The sequence below is a fragment of the Octopus bimaculoides genome, chromosome 22 (assembly GCF_046866305.1).
Source record: "Octopus bimaculoides isolate indiv1 chromosome 22, ASM4686630v1, whole genome shotgun sequence".
Classification (NCBI taxonomy): Eukaryota; Metazoa; Mollusca; class Cephalopoda; order Octopoda; family Octopodidae; genus Octopus; species Octopus bimaculoides.
In genome coordinates, this window is record NC_142949.1 from 28895902 (window position 1) to 28923401 (window position 27500).

At 36.3% G+C, this 27500-nt stretch overlaps 1 protein-coding gene across 2 annotated transcripts in view; it reads right to left on the reverse strand.

Annotated features, from left to right (window-relative positions):
* The window catches only part of LOC106873056 (HEAT repeat-containing protein 4), a 401083-nt gene that overhangs the window by 296274 nt on the left and 77309 nt on the right, over positions 1 to 27500 (reverse strand). For both annotated transcript variants that reach the window (XM_089339954.1, XM_089339953.1), the window contains exon 4: positions 909 to 1052. In XM_089339954.1, the coding sequence (XP_089196080.1) occupies positions 909 to 1052 (144 nt within the window). The remainder of the gene's footprint in view (positions 1 to 908; positions 1053 to 27500) is intronic.

A 27500-nucleotide genomic window follows, 5' to 3' on the forward strand; every position in this document is an offset into this window, starting at 1 on the left:
CTATAAAAAAACAGTTTACTACAAATAGATGTTTGCATCTATATGTGTGAGTGAGTATCTACACACACACACACACACACAAACACACGCACACACACACACACAATTTGTTCTTTTGGCAAATCAGATAGGGCACGCATTTGAACTTATTTAAATAAGAATATCTAGAAAAAAAAACAAATAAGTAGTAGTGGTAGGAGTGCTATATGAGGAAATTCAAGACAAACATAAAACATACGAACACAGGCGCAGGCCTGGCTGTGTGGTAAGAAGCTTGCTCTCCAACCACATGATTCCAGGTTCAGTCTCACTGTGTGGCACCTTGGGAGACTCAGGCTGACCAAAGCCTTGTGAGTGGATTTGGTAGACAGAAACTGAAAGAAGGCGGCGAGCTAGTAGAATCGTTAGCACGCCGGCAAAAATGCTTAGCGGTATTTCGTCTGCCGTTACGCTCTGAGTTCAAATTCCGCCGAGGTTCACTTTGCCTTTCACCCTTTCAGGGTTGATAAATTAAATACCAGTTGCATACTGGTGTTCTTCTAATCGACTAGCCCCCTCCCCAAAAATTTCAGGTCTTATGCCTAGAGTAGAAAAGAAACTGAAAGAAATCCGTCTTATATTCCTGGCCTCCTCATTCTCCTGATTGTAATCCCATGAATTATTATGGGCGGGGCGCAGTTGGGAAAGACACCAACCACTCTACCTGGGACACCAAGGTTGAGCTAGTGGCCAAGATCACCAAGGTTGAGCTAGTGGCCAAGATCACCAAGGCTGAGCTAGTGTTTGAAGATCTTCCCTGGGGTGCAGTGAAGGAGGGGGTGGAGTAGCAGAGAGGAGGAAGGGAGGGAAAAAGAATGTGGGGGGAAGAGGAGGCAGAAGAGGAATGAATGAACGAGGTGTTTACATACCAGAGAGGAGCTCAACTTGAAAAGGATTGGTTGGGTGTAGAACAGTTTCTCTCAAGTGTGGATTCAGGATGTGCTTCAATGATTTCACTTCTGTGTCCACACTTGGTTTCACAGGAATCTTTAAGGCACTTTCATTGACAAGTTCTGAAAAAAAAAAAACAATGGCAGAATTGTTAGAATGCTGAGCAAAATGGTTAATAGCATTTCATCCATTTTTACGTTCTGAGTACAAATTCTACCAAGGTTGACTTTGCATTTCATCCCTTCAGGGTCTATAAAATATGTACTAGTTGAGCACTGGGGTCGATGTATCCAACTAGTCATCTGCCCTCAAATTTCAGGTCTTATGCTTATAGAAAAAAAGGAATATTATTATTATTATTATTGTTAGGTGGTAAGCTGGCAGAATCGTTAGCACGCCAGGCAAAATGCTTAGTGGCATTTTGTTCATCTTTACGGCCTGAGTTCAAATTCTGTCAAGGTCAACTTTACCTTTCATCCTTTCAGGGTCGATAAAATAATTATCAGTGGAGCACTGGGGTCAATATGATTGACCCAAAAATTGTGCCTATAGCAGAAGGGATTACTATTGTTGTTGTCATTATCATTATTATTATTATTATTAGTAGTAGTAGTAGTAGTAGTAGTAGTAGCAGCAGCAGCAATAGTAATTGTAAGTCTGGTGAGCTGGCAGAATCGTTAGCACACCGGTCGAAATGCTTAGCAGCATATCATCTATCATTACATCCTGGGTTCAAATACCACCAAGGTCGACTTTGCCTTTCATCCTTCCAAGGTCGATGACATAATTACCAGTTGAATCCTAGGAGTCGATCTAATCGACTTACACCCTCCCTTGAAATTGCTGGCCTTGTGCCAAAACTTGAAAGCAGCACCATCAACATCAGCAGTAGTAATAGTAGTAGTAGTAGTAGTATTTCTATGTGTGTTTTGTTAGTAACATTTAACAAAAACATTGAACTTGTTTGCAAAAGAATTTCCAGCTTGGGTTTGCAACCCCTAAGCAAAATCCATTCCCACAATTACGTGGCCTTTTGCCAAAACTTGGAAACATTATTAGTGTTGTATGTCCTCCCCACCCCATTATAATTTGTCCTTGTAATATACTCTAACTGTCGCCCTCCTAGCAATAAAAGACATCAGCATTATCATTATATAGAAAGTAATTGCGTATTTCACTACCATAAATTACAATTAAGGTCTGATGATGTTTAAACGAGAGAAAATGATGTATTTCATCTAGGTTATCATCTCTTCTATCTAGAAGTATATCGTTTATAGCAACCAATAAAGTTTTGACCACACGAAAATCGCAAAGCCTTTAACCCCTCGCCAGTCTAAATCATTTTCATAAGTTTGTCCGGCTGTGTGGTAAGTAGCTTGCTTACCAACCACATGGTTCCGCGTTCAGTCCCAAGTGTCTTCTACTATAGCTTCGAGCCGACCAAAGCCTTGTGAGTGGATTTGGGAGACAGAAACTAAAAGAAGCCCGTCGTATATATGTATATATATATATATATATATATATATATATATATATATATTTAAGTCAGTAAATAGTGGGGTTGTGTTAACCGCACGTGGAGAAATAATAGGAAAATGAAAAATAATAATAAGGCAGAATGTTAAGAACTCTGTTGAAAAAGAGTTCATAACTCCAACTAAAAACATTTGTCTCCCCTTACACACACTTCCTGTTTTGACACCACACTTCCTGCTTAACACAAACTTTTAACCCTTTTTTTAAACCTAACACAACTCTCAATTCTCATGCATCCTTATTTTTCCAACCATTATATACATGAACTACCATTGAACTTCAAAAGCTCAAAGACAATATAATGTATTGGTATATTTATTTTTTTATATATTATTTTTTTAATATATTATTTTCTTCATTTTGTACTTCTTTGTAAAAAACATTTTCATTCTCCCTCTTCTTGAAAATTTGCTTTCGCAATGAAAGCCGGTTAGAAATCTTTATTAAAATATGCTTCCAGTTTAGCATTCTGCCTTATTATTATTTTTCATTTTCTTATATATATAATGCTAACCGATAGAGACCGATAGAATAAGTACTAGGCTTACAAATAATAAGTCCTGGGGTCGATTAGCTCGACTAAAGGCAGTGCTCCAGCATGGCCGCAGTCAAATGACTGAAGCGAGTAAAAGTGTTAAAAGATATTTTCAGTTTCAGGTATAGTTATAATGCGTGGCACTTTGGACAAGTATCTTTCACTATAGTCCCTGACTGACCAATGCCTTGGGGGTGGATTTTGTCGGCCTGCATAGCTCAGGCAGCAGAACATCAGACTTTTATGAATTGATGAAATCTGAAAGACGCTAGTTTAAGTCCTTCTACGGACGATTATAATTTTAATGGTGGTGCCCTAGCATAACCACAGCCTCAGGCTAAAACTAGCAACAAATGTTTTTTAAAATCTCTTGGTATGAAGCTGAAATCTTATAAGTTTCACCCTTAAAACATTTATTACTCAACATTGTGCTACCATTGAAATTCTTGTATATTTTAAATATTCCAATATTGGCAGCTAATATTGGTTGTCTGCTGATTGTTTAATTAATTAATTAACTAATCGATTTGTTGGTTTTGCATGAAACTCATATTTACAACGTATTTTCTATAAAAGGTGATATCACTACATATGTATGTCTGTGTGAGTATGTAAGCACGTATGTATGTATACATGTACTTGTGCATGTATGTATATCTATTTATGTATGTGTGAGTATATATGTGTGTACATGTATGTATGTATGTGTGCGTGTTTATGTGTGTGTGTGTGTGTGTGTATGTATGTATGCACCCAAGCATCGGCACAAATTATCATCTAAAAGGAAATTACGACCAAAACAGAAGAATAAACTGAACTTGAATTGCTTTATCAGTCTCTGGAGAGACTTTCGATGATAAAAGCATAATAAGAATTGGCGACAATCTGTGAGACTTATTCAGGTGTGAAGAAAACAAGCAGATACAAACACAACTACAAAAAAACTCACATAATACGTACTTAGCGATAATCTTAATCTAGCTATATAGGATCAAAAACAGAAAAGCTCGACAATAAAATTGTAATATGTAGAAGCGATAAGAGCTGGGTTATAATGAACAAAGACGAATACATTTTTAAAAAATCAACAATATGCAATGCAATGATAACAGTCAATTTGTCAGTATTAAGAACAATGATGCTGTACAACTAAAAATTAAACCAGATAAGTAAATTACATCTGTTAACGCACAAATAGGATCTGTTCCTGTTCAATACACAAGAGAGTTTAATCTAGAATATATCTATGGTACAATAAAAACTCACAAACAGAAAAACACCTTTCCGCCAAGCTATAATCTTTCAAATTACACTCCAAGCTCAGAGAATTGCTGAATAGCTTGATGCTATCTTAAAGAAACATATTGCGAGAGGACTATAGTCCAAAATGATTGGATGGCTTTGAAGAAATTTTGTTAGAAGCTGACAAAGTGACAACATTTCTACAAAGGATGAAGAAAGCCTGGGGTTCTCTGTAATGGATAGAATACTTAGCATTGTTTCTTCTGATTCTTTACTTTCCGAGTTCAAATCCCACCCAGGTCAACTTTGCAGTTCATCCTCTAGAGTCGATGAAATAAAGTACTAGTCAATTGCTGAGGTCGATGTAATCGTTAAAACTTCTCCCTCTAAAATTGCTTCTTTTTTTCTTATCAATTTTTTTTTTTTTTATCAAGATGCCATTATTTTGGCACCTTGTGCCAAAATTCAAAATGATATAAAGGTCGTTTCCTCTGCAGTCCTTTACCAACCACAGTGCAAAATTACTGAAACAAAAAAAAATCAATATATCTACCAAAATGTAGTTATAACTGTTTGAAAAAATTTATCTTGAGAACCAAATGCAAAAAAAAAAACCCCCAGATCATTGCAAGACGTAGGTGGTCGGTTATGTTCTTCGATAAACAACATAACTGGACAAACTTCAGATTTGGCTTTGAGTCAAACAATTGCCTACCAATCAGCAAACTACTCCAGCGAGGTGAAGACAAAATGTTTTCCTTTGTGAAACATTTTAAATTTAGAAAATTCAGCGATATCTTCCAGACGGAATTATCTGTCATACCGAGGGAAATTAAAAATTCTAATAAAACTTTGTGCAATCTGATGAACTATGAAAATCATTATGAAATACAGAACACTTATCACTTCAGATTTGTATCTGCTTCCAACTTCAAAAACTTCCTGGAAAGCTAACTGGAACACCAGGAGATTAATACTAATGGCCAAAAAAAAGCTATGTCCGTCCTTAACTCTGATGACAGCACTGAATCAATAAAACACAGCAGCCTTACTTTACATTTAAGTACCATAAAGAACCATAAAGCGAATTTAAAACAGAAAACTTTTATTAGGTTAATTTACTCTGCAAAAACTGATAGCTTATCTTTTGTCTTTTGCTTGTTTCAGTCACTGGACTGTGGCCATGCTGGGGCGCTACCTTGAAGGATTTTAGTTGAATGAATCGACCCCAGTACTTCTGTTTTGTTTAAAGTCCGGTTCTTATTTTGCTGATCTTTTTTGCTAAACTACTAAGTTACTGAGATGTAAACAAGCTAACTTTGCTTATCAAGCAAGGCGCTGAGGTGACGAATACAGTCATAAAGACACATGCAGATAGACACACAAATGCACACACACACACACACACACACACACACACACACATACATATATGTACACACTCGATTGGCTTCCACACAGTTTTCATTTACCAAATTCACTCGCAAGGCATTGATTGACTCAAAATTCCACACAGGGGGACTGAACCTGAAACCAGCTGGTTGTGAAGCAAGTTTCTTAACCACACATCTATTTCTTCACCTTATACATGAGTTATTATTAAAGAAATACCAGTCCAAATTATATAAAGACTTAAGGGGGATTTTACTCCTACTGCTTGTAATAAATAATTTGATAGTCTCTGAATGAATTAAATCTACCAAAAATAAGACAAGCGTTAAGTTTGCACAATATGATTTAAAATATTACGGCAATGTTATAACAAATCAAGTTTTCATATGTACCTTACAAAATATATTTAATATACATTAAATAGTATATATACTGTTTTTTCCCTATGTACCTCTGACCTCAATCGCTTTCCCCGTACATTCTTCTCTCACCTCCATCCACACTGCATATTATGTGTGCTTCTCATTTCTCTGTACTTCTATTATACTGTTCCTCTCTACCCTCCCCTTTCACTATGTGGAGCCGCTGCTTCATATTGAAAGGTCACAGCTCCAGTGCTTTGGATATGTGATTAGAATGTCGCAGAAAAGAATCAGGAGACCTAAACAAAGGTATTTAATGATCTTCCTTTTAATTCAGTCGTTGCTACCCTAGTAACAAAGATACACTTATCTTACTTAAGAAATACATCCCTGTACAGTGCAAAATGACAAAAGGTTTGATAACATTACAATAAAAATATCTTACTCCACCACTTCTACTTTATCTCATATTCTTACTTCTTCCAACTTGTCTGGATTAAACCAGTCTACAACCAAACCAAACGCTAACAATTTCAAATTCATGACCTCCAACAACTGCCTCTTGGAATTTACCAGTGCACCATACAAAGTACACACATACACACATACAGAAAATAATACTCCACTGCGGTTTTATTTGGGATTTGATAACAACATCAACCAAAACATCAACCGAAGACACATCTTATAATGGAAACACGGAAATCTTTGCAACCTGTGCACAACCAAGATCTTCGAAATTCGTTTTTCTAAAACACTAATTTTCAACCGATATTTAGAACGAAACTTTTCATGCCAAAATATAAAAAGTCGGAATTTCACCAAATTTTAAAACTTACATGTAATCAAATAAGTATACACATATAGAATATAACAAATTCTCAATATTCACTTAACTATTTTAATTTGTTTTTATGAACGTATTCCCTCGACCTTAAAATCTATTTCGCTTTCCGTGTTCCATATATATTGAATGTAACCATATGATTCACCATTAGCATTTTAGAGTTTTTATAATGTATCCACGTGAGTGTATATATGGATGTATATCCCTTTACATGTGGAGGCGCAATGGCCCAGTGGTTAGGGCAGCGGACTCGCGGTCATAGGATTGCGGTTTCGATTCCCAGACCGGGCGTTGTGAGTGTTTATTGAGCGAAAACACCTAAAGTTCCACGAGGCTCCGGCAGGGGATGGTGGCGAACCCTGCTGTACTCTTTCACCACAACTTTCTCTCACTCTTACTTTCTGCTGTGCCTGTAATTCAAAGGGTCGGCCTTGTCACACTGTGTCACGCTGAAAATCCCCGAGAACTACGTTAAGGGTACACGTGTCTGTGGAGTGCTCAGCCACTTGCACGTTAATTTCACGAGCAGGCTGTTCCGTTGATCGGATCAACTGGAACCCTCGACGTCGTAAGCGACGGAGTGCCAACAACATTCCTTTACGTAAGGGTTGACTTGGTTTTAGTACACCGTGTTATATATGTTCTCAGCTCTTTTGTTTTTTTTTATAATTTTGCATACATTCTCCCTTTTATTCACTGTATATATGTATGTATGCAATTGCGTGTGTGTGCGACTGAATTCATGTATGTGTATATATTTACATGAGCATGTTTGCTTATGTAACGTTGCGTTCTCCTAGATATGTCTTAACATATGACTGTAACGTAACTATTTAATGACATCCTATATACATGTGTGTGAATTTGAAAACTGTGTTCCACAAAATAGACATAACTGTATATATCTAATGTGTGTGTGTGTACAGCAGTGTGAAATTGAGAAACAAAAATGAGTGAACATGCTGTGAGGAATGGAAAATCTGACGTTTTGGACAAAGTCTTTCTTCGAGGGAAAAGTTGAAAGTCGAGAAATTAATGAGAGACATCAGAGTTTTATATCGTGTAAGTTGAAAAGAACTTTTCCTCTGAAGAAGGATTATGTCCGAAACGTTATGTTTCCACAGTTCACATCAAGTCCACTAAACTCATTTTATTGATTTTATGAAATAATATGTCTTGCCGACGCAGAACAGCAACACCAGCATCATCGAAGCCTGCTGCTTCACTTATCCATCTATCTATCTATCTATCTATCTATCTATCTATCTATCTATCTATCTATCTATCTATCTCTCTCTCTCTCTCTCTATATATATATATATATATATATATATATATATATATATATATATACTCACACACAAAGACACAGTTTTGATTAAATCATCCAAAAGTCATTATTATTTATCTTCTCTTACTCTTTTTAATATTCATACATAACAGTTTATACACACACATGTGTGTGTGTGTGTGCTATAGGTATTTGTAAGTGTATGTATATGCGTGCATGTGTGTATAAGCGAACAAACGAGAGAAAGTAGCGATCGGCACATTTAGCTGGCGTTCTATGCATAGATAATTATGCATATATAATTTTACACCCATCCATTCCTAATTATTTTATTAACACATACATTAATGTCTCTGTACATGGCATCTCAACTAAATGTCTTACATAGAAATTATATTTATATATTTCATTATTTGTTTACTTGTTCCATATTTGTGTAGATATAAATTCTTCCATTTATAGCCATTTGCATCAACACACACGCACACATACATGCACACATACATGCACACATACGTACATACGCACACAGGCACTCGTGGGAAAAGCACACATTTTCAATAAACTCAACCTAAAGTTTGTAGTAGTTATCGCCCATTAATACTCGTTCTTTTAAATATTTATGGTACGGTCATGGGCGTGTGGTATGATGCTTGTTTCCCAATCACAAGGTTTTGGGCAACAAGGAAAGGGCTTCTGCCCTAGCCTCAAGCCGACCAAAGCCTTGTGAGTGGGTTTCATAGGCGGAAACTGAAAGAAGGCCGTCGTATATATATATATATATATATATATATATATATATATATATATATATATATATATATATATGTGTGTGTGTGTGTGTGTGTGTGTGTGTGTGTGTGTGTGTGTGTTTATTGGCTCTAGTGCCCCAGGACTGGCTTTTGTGCGGGTGGCACGTAAAAGCACCCACTACACTCTCTGAGTGGTTGGCGTTAGGAAGGGCATCCAGCTGTAGAAACTCTGCCAAATCAGATTGGAACCTGGTGTAGCCATCTGGTTTCACCAGTCCTCAGTCAAATCGTCCAACCCATGCTAACATGGAAAGCGGACGTTAAACGATGATGATGATATATATATATAATTTCGAGTATAGCTCTTCATCAGGTTACTGTTTTAAGCTCAGCCTGACCAGATAATTGAGTAACAAACATCTTGCTTGATAAGTACGCATTTAAATTTAAATTAAGATGATTTATGTGCTTTCCTGAACACTTCCCCTGGTTGTAATCTGCTAATATAAACACCTTGTTTATGCCATTACTTACACATTTTCTCACTTCTAATTACCTTGCAAATATCTTATCACAACCTGACCCCTGTGTTTTAGTTCTTTTTTTGCTTAACCTGTGTATCTTCTTTCTTTGCTAATTCTTAACATCATTGGGATAAGAAAAAAAATGCTAATTCAAATGGAGACAGTTAGGGATTATATTTCTTTACAAGAAAATGTTTCTGATAAAATCCATAAAGCTGAAATCAGTCTTCCTTTTACTTAACCATTCTTTTAACCATCAAATTCCTCACTTAGCTATATCTCTTATCTGCCTTCATCATGTCAAATTCCTTTTTATAAATTCTTTAAAACTAATTCATTTATGCCTTCTATTTTTGTAGCTGTTAATTTTAGTAATAATAATAAAAGAGTTACTACGCAAAAACGTATATAATTAAATATATTAATTATATACGTTTTTGCATCGTAACTCCTTTATTATTATTAATATAACCAAAAGGATCGATTCTTGAAGAGTCTGCATACCTTCACTGTCGTTTCTTTTTTTCTGCTATTTTGGTGATGATTTTTTCAGTTAGCTTACCAATTATTTTTGTTGGTTGTTAATTCTAATAATAATTTTCTTTTTTATACGATTTTGTTCCAAACAAACCTTAAGGCCCCACCCTAGATTAAGGGAATACAAAGAAAGGAAAGGAGGGGGGGCTATAGATTCAAATTATATCAAGTGGCAAAAAGCTTAAAGAAGTGAATATCATAGACCAGAGGAAAACAAGACAATGGTAAGTGACTTCCAGACAGTAATGTTTCGAGGAAAGAAGCTGCTAGAATAAAAATTACTTATGACTAACCGGAAGCTTGACGGGGAAACAATAAGCCTGGGAAAAGAAGCGGTTGACACATTAAATGTCTTGGCAGAGGGTATCAGATCGTAAAGTTCATCAGAGGAATGACCATGAAAATACTTATAGAAAAGACACATCGAGGTTATATTTCGATGATGAGTCAAAGACTCCAACCCAGTAAAAAGAAGAGAAATCACCATCTTAACTTGATTCTGAATTCAAATGCAAGATGATGGTTGTGATTTCCCGATAGCAGCACTTTGAAGAAGCTTTTAGAATACAAGGATTTGTGGCTAACAGGAAGCTCAACATAGAAATACTGCGTCCAGGAAAAGGAGCAGACCGGAAAGTTCATTAGAGCAATGCCCATGGAAATACTTACAGAAAAGACACAAGGAAGATAGATTTTGATGATGAGTGAAAGACTCCAAACCAGTTGAAAGAAGAACTTGACTCTGAATTCGATCAAGCAGGTTAAGACAATCAGAGGAATCAGTTTAAATTTGACAGAAATGTTCAATGCAAAGTCAAATGGTAGCCTAAAAGAAGTAGAGGAAACTTACAGGAATAAGAAATTTATGAGCACAGAAGAAAGAGCCAAACTTCTTGGCAGCCAGACATGGACTGAAATATAGATTAAATGAAACAAATTTATTATTCATTTTAAATTTTTTTATCTTTTACTAGTTTCACTCATTATACTGCGACCAGTTTCTAAACTTTTATTATAAAGATAGATAGATGGGTGGATGGACGGATGGGCAGACGGACAGACAGATAGATAGAGAGAGACAGATAGACAGATATTCACATACAACGCTCATACACATTTTGGCAAGAGTGCACACATGAACTAATAAATTCATCTCAGCCCTGATGCTGCAATATATTGTATTACCAATACAACAGTATATGTTTCCATCTACGAACACAATACTCTACGAACATGTATTTCAGTCCAAAACTCGGGCGATGTACCAGTTGTATAATTACGCGTTTCGTTATTAGCTATCGATCATCAAACCAGAATTCTGTCAAAACAAGAGTATTCCCTGAACACACCATTTACGGCTATTATACAGTTCAAGAGAAGCAATCAATATTACAGTCCTTGGATGATTGCTTCATTTCACTTATATATCTAGACTCTTGGTTTCGTATCATCTGTGCTCTTATGAAATCTCATGTTGTATTCTCATCCAATGATAGTGGCATGATTACCACTACTATTCTAACTATGATTGAAGGATTGCAGAAAAAATTGCATAAAACCATTGGTATTGTATTGACAGTATTCTACTATTTAAAGAAATTATTTATTAATCAATGGGCCAACGAGATGATGATCTCTCATTCTTTTAGTTCGTTACTAACGTATGGGTAGTGTATGTTTGTGTGAATGAGTGTGCATGCACATGTACAGACAGACAGACAGAAGACAGACAGACAGATAGATAGATGTGGGCGCTGCTGCATGGTAAGAAGTATGCTCCCCAACCATGTGTGATTCTGTCCAAGTGGCCAAGGTGCACAACACCTTGGTCAGGTGTCTTCTACTTTAGAGGACCAAAGCCTTGAGCAGGTTGTTCAGCAAGAAATTTCAGAACACCCATCTCTTGTCTACAATAGGAGAGTCCACAAAAATGTATATACATATATATATGTCGTTGTCCTGTATGTTAGCTATTCCCGGTGGCTTTTTGCAACTGGTGCCACCTGAGTGAACGATATCAGCGATAACGATGCAAAATTGTTATGATCTCTCGGACGTTGACTGATGAGGGATTAAGTACGAATTTTCTGTTTGTTATGGTTTCAAATATCAATAAAGTAGAAGTAGACAAAAATAAACATTATTTTCCCTCTTACTGTTTTGTTTCGTTTTGGAAAATAAAAAATTATTTTATGGTTTGTTATTGTTTATATTTTGAATTACATAATCTTTTATGGGGGCACCAAAATTTTTTAAGTGCGTAGGGCCTCGATGGGTCTTTATCCAACCCTGCACACACACACACACACACACACACATGATGATTTTCCCTTTACCAGTTTCACAGAGAAGGCACTAGTTAGTCTAAGAATTTAGTAGATGACACTTGCTCATATTACTACACTGTCTGGTTGAACCCAGAACTATGAACTTCTTAACCACAAGTTGATACTTTCTTTGAGAATGGGTCAGGCCATGCTGGAGTAGACCAACAACCAATTTATATTTATCGCGTCATTAAAAACAACTTTGTGTTTTTCCTATATTTATTTCGGTTTTTATTTTCCCTCCCTCCCTCTTCTCTTTCTCTATTTTCTCTTTCCCTCCCTCCCTCTTCTCTTTCTCTATTTTCTCTTTCCCTCCCTCCCTCTTCTCTTTCTCTATTTTCTCTTCCCTACTTCTTCATTTCCAGACAGTTCCATTCTGTAGAGGTTACTTCAAGAGTTGCTATGATTGCATTCTCATGACATCAGACTAAAAATTCTCTAGAAGAAATATTTTTATAAATTGGCCAAAATATAAAACAAAGAAAAAAATACAAACGCACATATGCATACATACACATGCACACATACATACACCTAAATACACTTTATAACTTGACCAAACACACACAGACTTAAACGCAGCCACATACATTCATGTGTACAAACATATTTATACACATATACACACAATCTATATACACATAAATATGTATTCGCACTCACTGGCACGCATACATATATATACTTGTACATAAATATATAGTGTATGAAATGGCCAAAATATACACACTCACACATCTGCATACCTTCAAATCCACATAACCACATACGTGTATGGAAAACACTGAAGGTACATACACACACGCACACACACACATGCATATATATATGCACACACACATACCCATGCATAAACACATGCATATGCACACACACACATATATATGTATGTATGTCTCTCTCTCTATATATATATGCATATACATATATATGTATGTATATATATATATGTAGGCATACACACATATACACACAGTTACATAGATTCAAAACAAAATACACACATGCACACATTTAAACGTACACATCCTTATATACACACGTTCACATATATACAAATATATATTGATACATACCCACATACACATTTATCACACATACACACTCATATATACACATACACACACACACATATACATACAAACAGACATACACACACATACGTACATACATACATAGACACACACAAGCACACGTATGAATGTACAGAGTAGGGGAGAGACAAGAAGAGTGAAGGAGGGGCCACGTGAAAATCAAATGCCACGCAATCGGTAAAAAAAAAAGTAACCTAAAACACATAATCCCCCCAAAAATGTTGATCCTGATGATTTGGCTGAGAGTGGTGGTGCTCTTGAAGTAATTCTGCAGAAATATCAAGAATAATTATAAATCATTTTCCAATGACCTCTGCCAACAGAACAAGAAAAACAAAAAAAAAAACAAGAAAATAAATACGAAGTAAAAGCAATGAAGGAATATATATAAAAAAAAAAAATAAAATACGGAAGAAACTAAATAATAAAAACTGCCTATAAATAACGAGCTTTATGGAGTGAAGGGAGGAGGGTGAGAATGATGGAGGAGGGGAGGGAAAATAGAAGAGGGAAGATGAGGAGGAGAAGTGGCGGGAAATGAATGAAGAAAGAATGATGGCACGAAAGAGAGAGAGAGGGAGAAAGATAGGGAGAGAGATGGAGAAAGAGAGAGTAAAGCATCGTTAATGCACCACTCATTAGAAAATGATGGTTAAATATAGTATGAGTGTTGATGATAACGGTGGTAGCAGCGATAATGTTGATGATGATGGTGATGGCGGCGGCAGCGATAATGTTGATGTTGGTGGTGTTGGAGGGGATGGTGGAGGTGGTGGTTTTAGTGGTGGTGTTGAAGGGGATGGTGGAGGTGGTGGTTTTAGTGGTGGTGGTGGTGGTGGTGATGGTGTTAGCGTTTTGGCGGCATTGATGTTAAAATAAATGTTGAGACTTTTTTTTTTGCTTTTCCTTTTTTGTTACTATTATTTAACCACAGGCTATGATCAAAAACATTCAATAAGTGACCATCCTGTCTTTTTTTGTGATGAACAAGAAACCCCAGAACCACTTTATCTCTCGTCTTTTCTAAGATCGTGGGACATGATTTAAAGACGATTCAACTGTTATTTCTAGCAATGCAAGTGACCACATAGAAATTCCCTTGTTGATGTTGTTTTTGGTAATGGTGGTGGTAGTGGTGGTAGTGGTGGAGTCTGACAATGGGGAAAAAAATTAAGGTTGTATAACCTTAGTAGGCATTTCAGAGTGAGAGGACAATTGCATGACATTTGTATTCTGTTGGGACAAAATTTTCACAATATTTTGGTATCTTATTTTTTTTATTCGCCAAAAATTTATTCGGCCCCCGAAAATGGATGACGCTGGAGCGAGTGACTGATGCCGGACCGGCCGGGCGACAGGTTACGCGATCACCGGCGAGGCGACTTTCCAATGCCCGATCGAGTAGGAGGGCGCTGCGACGTGCATGGAAGTCGCTGGCACGAGCCCGGATGAAGCCGACCGCGGGTGCAGATCTTGGTGGTAGTAGCAAATATTTACTGCCACTGCCACCACCACCACCTCCACCAACATCAATACTTTGTCCACCACCACCGTCATCATCAACACTCATACTATAATTAACCATCATTTTCTAATGAGTGGTGCATTAACAATGCTTTACTCTCTCTTTCTCCCTCTCCCTCTCCATCTCTCAACAAGGGCAGCCTTAGCATTCAAAGTAGAAACCATCTTGTTGCTTTGTCTGAAGCAGCCTTTCTGCTAGTTCTTTGATCTCATGCCCATTCCACTTCTTGTCCTTTGAGGGGAAGAACTCCTTCACTGAAGTTTCCACCTCCTCTTGGTTTATAAAGCATTACAAGTGCAGCAAATGAGCTGTGGATAGGAACACGTAATAATCTGAAGGAGTTAAGTCCAGACTATATGCTGGGTGTGACATCAGTCTGATTCTCTCAAGTTCCTGGAGTTTATTCCAGGTCATTTGAATGACATGAAGTCCTGTGTTCTCTTGCTGCAGAAGCAATTGCTTTCTGTTAACCAATGGCAAGGATTTTTTGTCACACAATGCCATACACCCAATCTACCTGATCAGAGTACAGGCTGATATCAATAGTTCATAGTGAATTATCCCCTCATAATTCCACCAGGTGCATGGCTCAATGGTTAGAGTATCAGGCTCACAATCATGAGACTGAGTTTGATTCCTGGACCAGGCCGTGTGTTGTGTTCTTGAGCAAGACACTTTATTTCACATTTCTCCAGTTCACTCAGTTGTAGAAATGAGTTGTGACATCACTGGTGTCAAGCTGTATCAGTCTTTGTCTTTCCCTTGGATAACACCAGTGACGTGGAGAGGCGAGGCTGGTATGCACGTGTACCCTTAACATAGTTCTCGGGGATATTCAGCGTGACACAGTGTGACAAGGCTGGCCCTTTGAATTACAGGCACAACAGAAACAGGAAGTAAGAGTGAGAAAAAGTTGTGGTGGAAGAGTACAGCAGGGTTCGCCGCCATCCCCTGCTGGAGCCTTGTCGAGCTTTAGGTGTTTTCGCTCAATAAACACTCACAATGCCCGGTCTGGGAATCGAAACTGTGATCCTATGACCGCGAGTCCGCTGCCCTAACCACTGGGCCATTGCGCCTCCACATTAGTGTCATTATCACACTATAAAAATGTGCAATACATGATGTGTATAAAAGTGTGCAATACGGTGATGTCAGTTATATTTAAAATACTTGTGTACGTTCTGATACCATAAGAAAATAAGCTGCGTAAGTTGTCTTGGGAGAAGAGATTCTTGTTCTAGACAATGAAGGAGTAAACAGACCACTAAGCCATGAATTATGGCATTGTCAAGATGGAATACATTAATTAAAGATGCACAAAGCAGTGTTAAAGAGAATTCCTTCACTTGAGACATGTTGTGCAGCAAACTATCTTTCCTCGTTCAAATATATGAACATGTTAAATGTAACAACACACAATTGTATTACAAGTTACATTCTCACAATTCATACATGAAATTTGACATTTTACAATTTACAGTTAACATTTCACATTTTAATTATTACATTTCACACCCACTTTTCATGATGTAGTTACTTTTCACACTTCACATCCTAATATATAATTTAATATAATACAGGCCACATTTCACACGTCACATCTTCATACATTTCACGTCAACTTTACATAATATAGGTTACGTGTCACACATTACATATTTATATAACATTTACCACCCACATTACATAATACAACTTATATTTTTTACATTTTATTTATTTACTTTTTAAACTTAACATTCCTCCACCATTACATGTTGCATTTCACATTACACATTTCACACTTCAAATATGACATATAACACCTACTTTACACATTACAAGTTACATTTTGATAATTCATACATGAAATTTGACATTTAACAATTTGCAGTCAATATTTTTTTTTATCGATTAAAATCAGATTTCACACTTCACACAACATTTGACACCCACTTTACATAGAACAGATTATATTTTTACAATTCATTCATTTACCTTTTACATTCACCATCTCTAAACCCATTACATGTTACATTTCACATTACTCAGTTCATATTTCATCCTTTAAATATGATATTTAACACCTACTTTACACATAACAAGTTACATTTTCAGACTTCATAAATGAAATTTGACATTTCACAATTTGCAGTCAACATTTCATATTTCATCCAATACAGTTTACATTTCATGCTCCACTTGTCAATATAACATATAACACTCACTTTACATGATACAGGTTACATTTTTTTTTTTTTTAATATTTTATATTCAACATTTCTCCCAAAAATCACTGTTACATTTTACATTTCACACTTTAATAAATTTGACATTTACCACCTACTTTACACATTACATGTTATATTACGACACTCCACACTTTAGATTTACATATTACATTTTAGCAACATGGGAAAAAGAAACCACAAAAATTCAAAAGAAATAAAATACAACAGCAAAAATACCAAACCACATATAAAAATCAATGAGTAGTAATGTAGCTATTATTGTTATTCTGCTTATTATTATTATTATTATTTTTATTATTATTATTATTATTATTATTATTATTGATATTATTATCATCATTATTGTTATTGATATTATTGTTATAATTATTGTTATCATTATTATTATCATTGTTGTTATTATTATTATTATTATTATTATTATTACTGATATTATTGACAGTATTATTATTGTTATTGTTATTATTAGTATTATTGGTGTTATTATTGTCATAAATTAATTTAATGGTAAGAATTAATGATAAATGGATAGATGATTAGCGTAGGGGATGAAGAAAAGGAGCGTAAATGGGTGAAGAAGAAGACGAAGAGAGAAAATGTTATTTAAAGTGACAAGTACCTTTTTTAAAGATATCTATAATAAAAATCACATAAACATCTAAAAAAAAAATATATGCAAAATGTAAATAGATATAAAAGCAATAAAATGAAAGAAATATAAAGAAAAATGTAGAAATATAGACAAAAATGGAAAGGAGAGAGAAAGAGAGGTGAAAAAATTTATTGTAAAGAACGAGAAAAATTCTTGAATGAAGAAAGTAAATGTTTTAAATTGACTTGAATGATGGAGAATAAATATTTGTTTTGTGTGGTTGTCATCACTATCGTCATCATCATCATCATCACTGTCGTTGTCGTCGTCATCATTATCATTGTCACCACACCAACAGCAGCAGTGACAGCTGCAATGTTGTCAGCACCATCATCATCATCATCATTATAATCATCGCCACCATCATCATTGTCATCACAGTCATCATCACCCTCTAACTATCATCTTTATCATCATCATCACTATCATTATCATCATGAGCATCATCATCAACAAGATCACCGTTGCCGTCATCGTTGTCATCATTGTCCTCATCGTCATCATCAGCAGCTGCAGCTGCGAGGGTAGCAATGTCATCAAGATTGTCATTGTCATCTTTGACGAGATCTTCATCATTAAAACCATCAATACCACCGATACCATTGTCATCATCACCATCATATTTTATCTGTCATCATCGTCATCACCTTTAATCAGTGTCATTGTTGCCACTACCACCATCACCACCACCACCAGTGTTGTCATCAACATCGCCATTGTAACATTGTCATCATCACCATCAACATCATCATAGTCATCATCACCACCACCACCATCATTATCTTCATCCCATTATTACAATCAACATCATCTTCATTCTCATTCTCCTCTTAACTCCTTATCCTCCACATCATCATCATTTTCATCATCAATATCATCATCATCGTCATCATCATCATCATCACATTTCTTTACACTTTTAATTGCCATTATAGTCACCTTGGAATTTTCAAAGGCAGAACTTTATGACCCAATGTCTTTTCTGATTTTAACCTTATTAGACCCTCTTTATACTATCAGAGATATAAGACAGATATATATATATATATATATATATATATATGTGTGTGTGTGTGTGTGTGTGAGTAAAAATAAATACAAAAAAAGGGTTTTGTATGATCGTGTATAGAGGAATATATTATTTTATTTAAAAGAGTTCCAACTCTGTTTTTTATGTTTTATTTATATTCTTGTAAAATTAATGTAGGATATAGAATATGGAATATATAATATATAATATAAAAATGGATGGTACAATGAAATGAAGTATTGAATGTCTTATTGAATATATGGAATATGTCTTATTGAATATATGAAATATTGAGTGTTCAATATAAAGGATTAAATATATAAAGGCGAATACGTATTTTCAATACCTTGTGGTATTCATCATGGCCTATATCTGACAGACTGTAACAGACATATATATATATATATATATACAGTTGAGGTATGTTCTGTTAAGAACATATAAGAGTACAAATAGAGCTGATTCATCCTTAGAATTCCCAAATAGCCGGTAGTATTCTAATGGTATGCTACCAGTTCTAGTCTTAGGTATTCCTCGTGTGTGAAAATAAAAAGTAAAATGTAAAAGAGTTAAAAGGAAGATTAAGTACGGTTAGGCAGCTTTTTAATCGCTACAAATGTTTCGATGCATACAGATCCTCATATATACTGGATCTAAAGTTAAGTTTAAATTAAGTTATGTAACTATTTACCTGTATAAGAAGATCAATATGTTTCTCCTCGAGCGATACTCAGTTGCTGTCCCCGTAAATAAATTTAGATTTCCATGCTACAACATCCTCTGCCTGCACCAGACTACTGTGTCTGTTTCGGCAGGGTTTTACAATAGACCTCTTTCAGTTTCCCTCTACTAATTCCACTGCACAAGGCTTTGATTGGCCCAAGTGTCATCTATAGTAGAAGACACTTGCCCAAGGCTGCCACTCAATGAGACTGAGCCCAGAACCATGTGGTTGGGAAGCAAGCCTATTACCACACAGCCATACCTGCACCTATATATATTCAGAGGGAAATACAGAGAGAGAGAGAGAGAGAAACGCAGAGAAAGAAAGACAGAGAGATGAACAGAGAGAGAGAGAAATTTATAGGCATATAAAAACATAAACAGATAACATAAAGATAAACTGAAACAAAAAATACAAAAATACCACACACAACAAATAAAAAACATATAACCACATAAAGACAAAACTACATAACGACATAAAAATATAACATACATTAATATAAATCGATACCAGTATATATATATATATATATATATATATATATATAAAACAAAAAATATAAATGCCTAAACTGAATAGAAAAATAGAAAAACAGATATGAAAGAAACACAAGTATAAAAGAATAAACAACTATGTAAAACTAAAAAGAGAGAAAAAGCATTGTTAAAGTCTATTGAAAGGAGAAAATCTGACAATTTTCATGTTTTTTTGTTTTGGTTTTGGTTTTCGTTTCTAGAAATCTTTGCTTTATATGTTTTAAATTCTAGTATTGTTGTCATCATTGTCATCATCATCATTATTATTGTTATTGTTGCTATTATTATTATTATTATGATTGTCAGCAAAATGCTTAGCGGTATTTCGTCTGCTGCTACGTTTTGAGTTCAAATTCTGCCGCGGTTGACTTTGGACGATTTGACTGAGGACTGGTGAAACCAGATGGCTACACCAGGCTCCAATCTGATCTGGCAGAGTTTCTACAGCAGGATGCCCTTCCTAATGCCAACCCTCGACGTCGTAAGCGACAGAGTGCCAACAGGAGTGCTAAGTAATTTTTTCTTAACATTGGGTGCAAAACTGAAAGAGATTCTTAAGTTATGTCTGTTAAAGATCTTTCTATATTTGTGTGATTGCATGAAATCCTCATCCACCAACCTAAGAAAAATTTTACCTATGCGTTTAGGGAGTAGTGGGGAGTGAACCATAAGGTCTTGCAGTGGGTGTTTCCTTTTATGGTTGTTCGATCCTGGTGTATATACTATATGGGCCTTGAACCTGCTGGCCGCTAGCACTTCATTGTAAACAGGAGCCACTGCGTTGAAAATATCTTCATTTGAAGATAAGTTCAAAAATCTGTTTACTGATATCTTTTATTAGGTATCTTTTATACTGATATCTTTTATTAGGTGGGTGGCAGGGGGCTGTGTTGATGTCTGATAGTATATACAGACACACATACACACACACACACACACACACACATATATATATATGTGTGTGTATATATATATTTCAAAAAGTGAGTAGATATGGCTATTTTTGGAGGAATAATTATTATTTTAATCTTATTAATAGTTTACAGTAAATTACTCTGATATGAGTTTCAAGCTTCAAGTAGCCGTTTTCAAACTGAAAAGTGTATGTTTTATATATATATATAAATATATATACATACATACACACACACACACACACACACACACACACACACACATATATATATACACACACATACACACACACACACACACACACACATACACATATATATATACACACACATACACACACACACACACATATATGTGTGTGTGTCTGTGTGTGTAATAGATCAGGATTTGAGTGACTCAAGCACTCAAATGGCAAGACACCAGATTGGGTTGAAAAAATGTGTACACAACAAAAATAGAGGACAACATACGGGGTTACTAAAGTACAGGCAGAAGGGTATTGAGGTTATGTATATGATTAACGGCACCCAACTGAGTATATCAATAGCCCTGGGGGCTAATCAGGAAACACACATTGCACTAAATGTATAATCCATAGTATACGTCGGATCTTTGCAAGGAGTAGGTTCCGAGTGAGGCGAATAATGAATAGATAAATAAGAAGACATATAATGTGTCAATCCACTACAGCTGTTTCCAATGAGTTATTCATTGATTAATGGAGAGGTTACATCATTAGAAAAAACCATTTTCATCAAGTGAATACATGAACACATGCACACACAAGCAAAGTAGTGGTCTGTAGCTGTAAGGGGTGAGTATAAACATTTGAATAGAAGAAATTAGGGAACTGACATGTCAAATAAGTACCCAGCATCTCTTTGTTTGGTTTCTTTCATTTCTTTGGAATTGCGTTCTTTTCGACAATAAAGATTACAAATTTCACCCACCAAAACAGTTTTTAAAAATCTGGAATACCATACACATGCACTTACATACACACACATACACACACAAATCTTTTGTTTTTCTCTTTTTCAATAATATCCGGGGAATTCCATATGGAAATATACAGAGATTTCGATTCCGAAAAAAAACAAAAAAAAACTATACTTTACAAAATTCCAATGTTTTAAAAATGTTGCCCTCTATCCTTTGACTTTCATAATGTCCACCTCACCACCACTGCCACCGCCACCACCACTGCCACCGCTACCACTGCCATCACCACCAACATCATCACACCAACACCATCGCCACCTCCATCATCCCCACCAACACCATCACCACTACCACCACCTGCTTTTTTTAACCAATATATCCAGATGTTTTTTAAACTCCAATGTTCCTTTCTTCATGCATGGGTGCAGATAGATCCAGCAGATGGAATGGGGGGGGGGGGGTCTCAATATGTTGAGGTCACTCAACATGCTTTCAAATAACAGCCAAATTTTAAAAAAACAAATACATGAAAATGTATAATAAAACGGAAAGAAGAGAGAAAGATGAAAACAGCTATAAGAAAAAAATGAAAAAGAAACTTTGAAAGAAGCAAATTAATATCGGTAAGATGGAGAATAAACATTGGTTCTGCATGGCTATCATCGTCATCACCATCATCATCATCACCATCACCATCACCATTATCGTCATCACCATCATCATCATCACCATCACCATCAGTAACAGTGACAGCAAAAATGTCATCAGGATTACTTTTTAGTATTTAAACTGGCCATATCCGGTCCGAGTATTCTATCTGTTTTATGTTCAAACTGGTTAGATCTGGCCTCTCGCACCTACCCTACAATTTCGTTCTAAAAATAAACAATTAGGCGCAGGAGTGGCTGTGTGGTAAGTAGCTTGCTTACCAACCACATGGTCCCGGGTTCAGTCTCACTGCGTGGCACCTTGGGTAAGTGTCTTCTACTATAGCCTCGGGCCGACCAAAGCCTTGTGAGTGGATTTGGTAGACGGAAACTGAAAGAAGCCCGTCGTATATATGTATATATATATATATGTATGTGTGTATGTGTTTGTGTCTGTGTCTGTCCCTCCAACATCGCTTGACAACCGATGCTGGTGTGTTTATGTCCCCGTAACTTAGCGGTTCGGCAAAAGAAGAGACCGATAGAATAAGTACTAAGCTTCTAAAGAATAAGTCCTGGGGTCGATTTGCTCGACTAAAGGCAGTGCTCCAGCATGGCCACAGTCAAAAGACTGAAACAAGTAAAAGAGTAAAAGAGTAATTACATCGTTGAAATCTTGAAGCTATAAGATAATCCATGATTAATTCAAAACAAGGTGAATAAATAAGGATTACATTTGACAGAGTAATCTGAATGCTAAAGGGTTTACATTGTCGACATTGTCAAAGCCGTCAGCATAAAAATTGTAGAGGTGTGTGAAATTCTGAAAAATCAATCTTCAGCAAATAATAACCTGAAACCTTGCTTCCAGTCCTCATGTCTTCTCTAACCCTTTCGTTACCGTATTTATTTCGAGATGCTCTGTGTTTTTTTCAATTAATTTTAAATATAACAAAGAATTTAGTAAAATAACTTAGTTATCATTCAGCTAGTGTTAGGAACATAAATTGTGACTAAGGTTTGGTGGAAGATTTTAATTCAAAACTTATGGAAACAAGACATTTGTACTCAGAGCCAGAGCCGGTTTCAGCCGGGTTGGTAACGAAAGGGTTAAAGCTTAACTTCCCTTCCTTGAAGAGCACAGAATTAATTTTATTTTTCTCAGATTAGCATAAACAACTATGATATCAGTCAGACATGCACAAGAGAGGATTCGATGGGTGTAAGAAATTGACCCTTCAAATTTAAACCTTTAGAGATGGAGCTTTCTTTGGAGTTTCAGTTCCAAAAAGACAGAGCCGTCTATAACCAAGGGATACCCTCTTGAGCTGAGTGTTCCTGAGAAAGTTGGCAGCATGCTGATTGGTCTCTCTGACAAACATTTGAATAAGATTCCATTTGAAAAACAGCTTAAAATTTTTCACTGGGATGGTATATTTCTAGGCCCTGTATTTTCTAAGAATTCAAAGGGGTCATCTCTATCTAGTTCAGTATCCCTAATCCTAAAGTAAAGGTTCACAACATTATCTTCATCACCATTGTCATTTTGATCTTCTCCATTATTTCCCTGGTTGTTTTCGCCAGTTTTAGTGTCAAATTGACCACTAGGCTGGGAGAAACCGGACTCGCTAACTATAATTTCATCAGCGTTACTGTTGGATGTGGTGAAATTTCATGATGCTCACTTGGAACACAAAAAAATTGATGTAGAATCACAGAACACAGAAAACTATCATGGAAGCCACCATCGAAGGACCCAGATGTGAAGGGAATGTGAGAAGTGGTCTGATTGGCTAGTATGAGGACCAACCAGCTAATCACAAGACAAATATTACCAGGCCAACAGTTTGGCCTAGTCGTCTTCTGCGTCATTCGACTTTTTGGCCAATCAATCAGCCCTTAAGGGTTTATGATTTTTGCTAACATTCTGCCAAAAGGACCCACTTTTACTCTTTTACTTGTTTCAGTCATTTGACTGCGGCTGTGCTGGAGCACCACCTTTAGTCGAGCAAATCGACCCCAGGACTTATTCTTTGGATGCCTAGTACTTATTCTATCTGTCTCTTTTGCCGAACCACTAAGTTGCAGGGACATAAACACACCAGCATCGGTTGTCAAGCAATATTGGGAGACAAACACAGACACACAAACATACACACAAACACACACACACACACACACACACACACACACACACACACACACACACACACACACATATATATACGACAGGCTTCTATCAGTTTCCGTCTACCAAATCCACTCACAAGGCTTTGGTCGGCCCGAGGCTATAATAGAAGACACTTGCCCAAGGTGCCACGCAGTGGGAATGAACCCAGAACCATGTGGTTGGTAAGCAAGCTACTTACCACACAGCCACTCCTGCGCCTATCCCTAAATTTCCCTTTAATTTTTTTCCTACTTTTTTCTCCCCATCCAAGCCTAACCAAAAAACGTATTTAAATTGTAATTCCAACTTGAGCTGCCAATATTTCTAAGCTCCTATTTTTCTTGTGCTCTGTAATTTTCTAGATTCAATTAATCAAGAATATTGTCATTCTACATCTGTGTTTTTCCTGCCATTATACAAACATACATCTACATTTACATACATGCATACGTGTGTGTGTACATATGCATACAATATACATATCAATATATATAATAAGTAGATTCATATATGTATGTGTATATGGCTAGATAGCTAAATTCAGACACACACATGTACACACATCTATATATATATTTGTATTCATTTATATATAAATAATGTATGTGTGCATGTATATATGTGTGTATACATATATATATATATATGTGTGTGTGTGTGTGTGTGTATATATATATATATATATATATATATATATGATATATAATTTGTGAATGTGTGATGATAGGTAGATAGATACATACATACATTGAAACATACCTACACACACATATTCATACATACACACATTCATACATACACACATACATATATATATATGTGTGTGCGTATGTGCATTAATTATTTGAATTATACAATAAACATGTGTCATCTATATTGAAACAAGGCAAGATTTTATTGAAGTCAGGTGAAATTTGTAAACAAGTTCACTGACACAAGCGTGAATAGATGTTTATGTGTTTTGCTCTGGACATAAAAAGAGTGAATGACCTCAACAAAGACTAGACCTTGTTTGCAACCTACTGCAGAGGTCATATTCACCCCACCCTGCCCACACAGAAATGAGCAGCTAATGGCTTTATGAACCCATCAGATATGGTAGTGTCACTAATAATTAATGATTGTGTTGGCCGATAATTTAATTAAATAGTAAATTGGGCTTTAATGAGCTGAGTTTAAAAGGAGAAGTGTGAAATTTGGAAGATGAAATTTTGATTGGCAAAAGAGTTGGTAAATGAAAACTGTGTGGAATCCTGATGTGTGTGAGCCTGCACATGTGTGTGAGCCTGCACATGTGTGTGTGTGAGTGTGCGTTTGTGTCTGTATGTGTTTGTGTATTTACGTGTCTGTGGGTGTGTTTGTGTGCATGTGTGAGTGTGTCTGTGTCATTGTTTGTGTGCCCATGTTTGTGTCTATGTATGTATTTGTCTATGGGTGTGTCTGTGCTTGTGTGTCCGTAGTTGTATGTATTTGTGGTCGTGTGTGTGCATGGATATGTGTTAGGGTTTGTGTATGTGTGCATGGATGGGTGTGTGTGTGTGTGTGCGTGGCAGTAATGAAGCGTGTTTATATGCTGTATAAACATTATGCAACCGCTTCCCATACCACCACAAGTCATTAGCTTAATATACAAAGTCTAATGGAATAAAGTAACTTACTTGAAAACAAGTAAGTCATGACAGGAAGAAGAGCATCTGACTATAGAATACGTTTACAGTCACCACAAAATGTCAAGACAAGGAGACACAAAAACACATTCTCACACACACACACACACACATATATATACAACGTGCTTCTTCCAGTTTCCACCTCCCAAGTCCACTCACAAGATTTTCATTGACCCAGGGCTATAATAGAAGTCATTTGCTAAAAAGCTATGAAGCGAAACTGAACCAGAAACCATGAGGTTGCGAAGCAAACTTCTTACCACACAGCCATGCCTGCACCTATATCATATATACTCTTTTACTCTCTTTTACTTGCTTCAGTCATTTGACTGCGGCCATGCTGGAGCACCGCCTTTAGTCGAGCAAATCGACCCAGGATGTATTCTTTGGAAGCCTAGTACTTATTCTATCGGTCTCTTTTGCCGAACCGCTAAGTTACGGGGACGTAAACACACCAGCATCGGTTGTCAAGTGATGTTGGGGGGGACAAACACAGACACACAAACACATACACACACACATATATATATACATATATACGACGGGCTTCTTTCAGTTTTCCGTCTACCAAATCCACTCACAAGGCTTTGGTTGGCCCGAGGCTATAGTAGAAGACACTTGCCCAAAGTGCCACGCAGTGGGAATGACCTCAGAACCATGTGGTTGGTAAGCAAGCTACTTAGTACACATCCACTCCTGCACCTATATATATATATATATATACATAAAGAGAGAGAACAATGTATGTATGTATATATATATAGCAGCCTTTGCCTCTCCCTTGGATAATATTGTTGACATGGAGAGAGGACGCTGGTTATGCATGGGTGACTGCTGGTCTTCCATAAAAACAACCTTCCCTGGACTTGTGCCTCAGAGGGGAACTTTCTAAGTGCAATCCCATGGTCATTTATGATTGAAAGGGGTCTTTATCCTTTTATATGTGTGCGTGTAGCTGTGAGGTTAAGAAACTTGCTTCCTAAAGACTATTTGGTTTGAGGTACAGTCCCACTGCAAGCTCCTTGGGGCAAATGTCTTCTACAATAGACATTTGGTAGTATAAAATCTGCCTCGACAAATTCT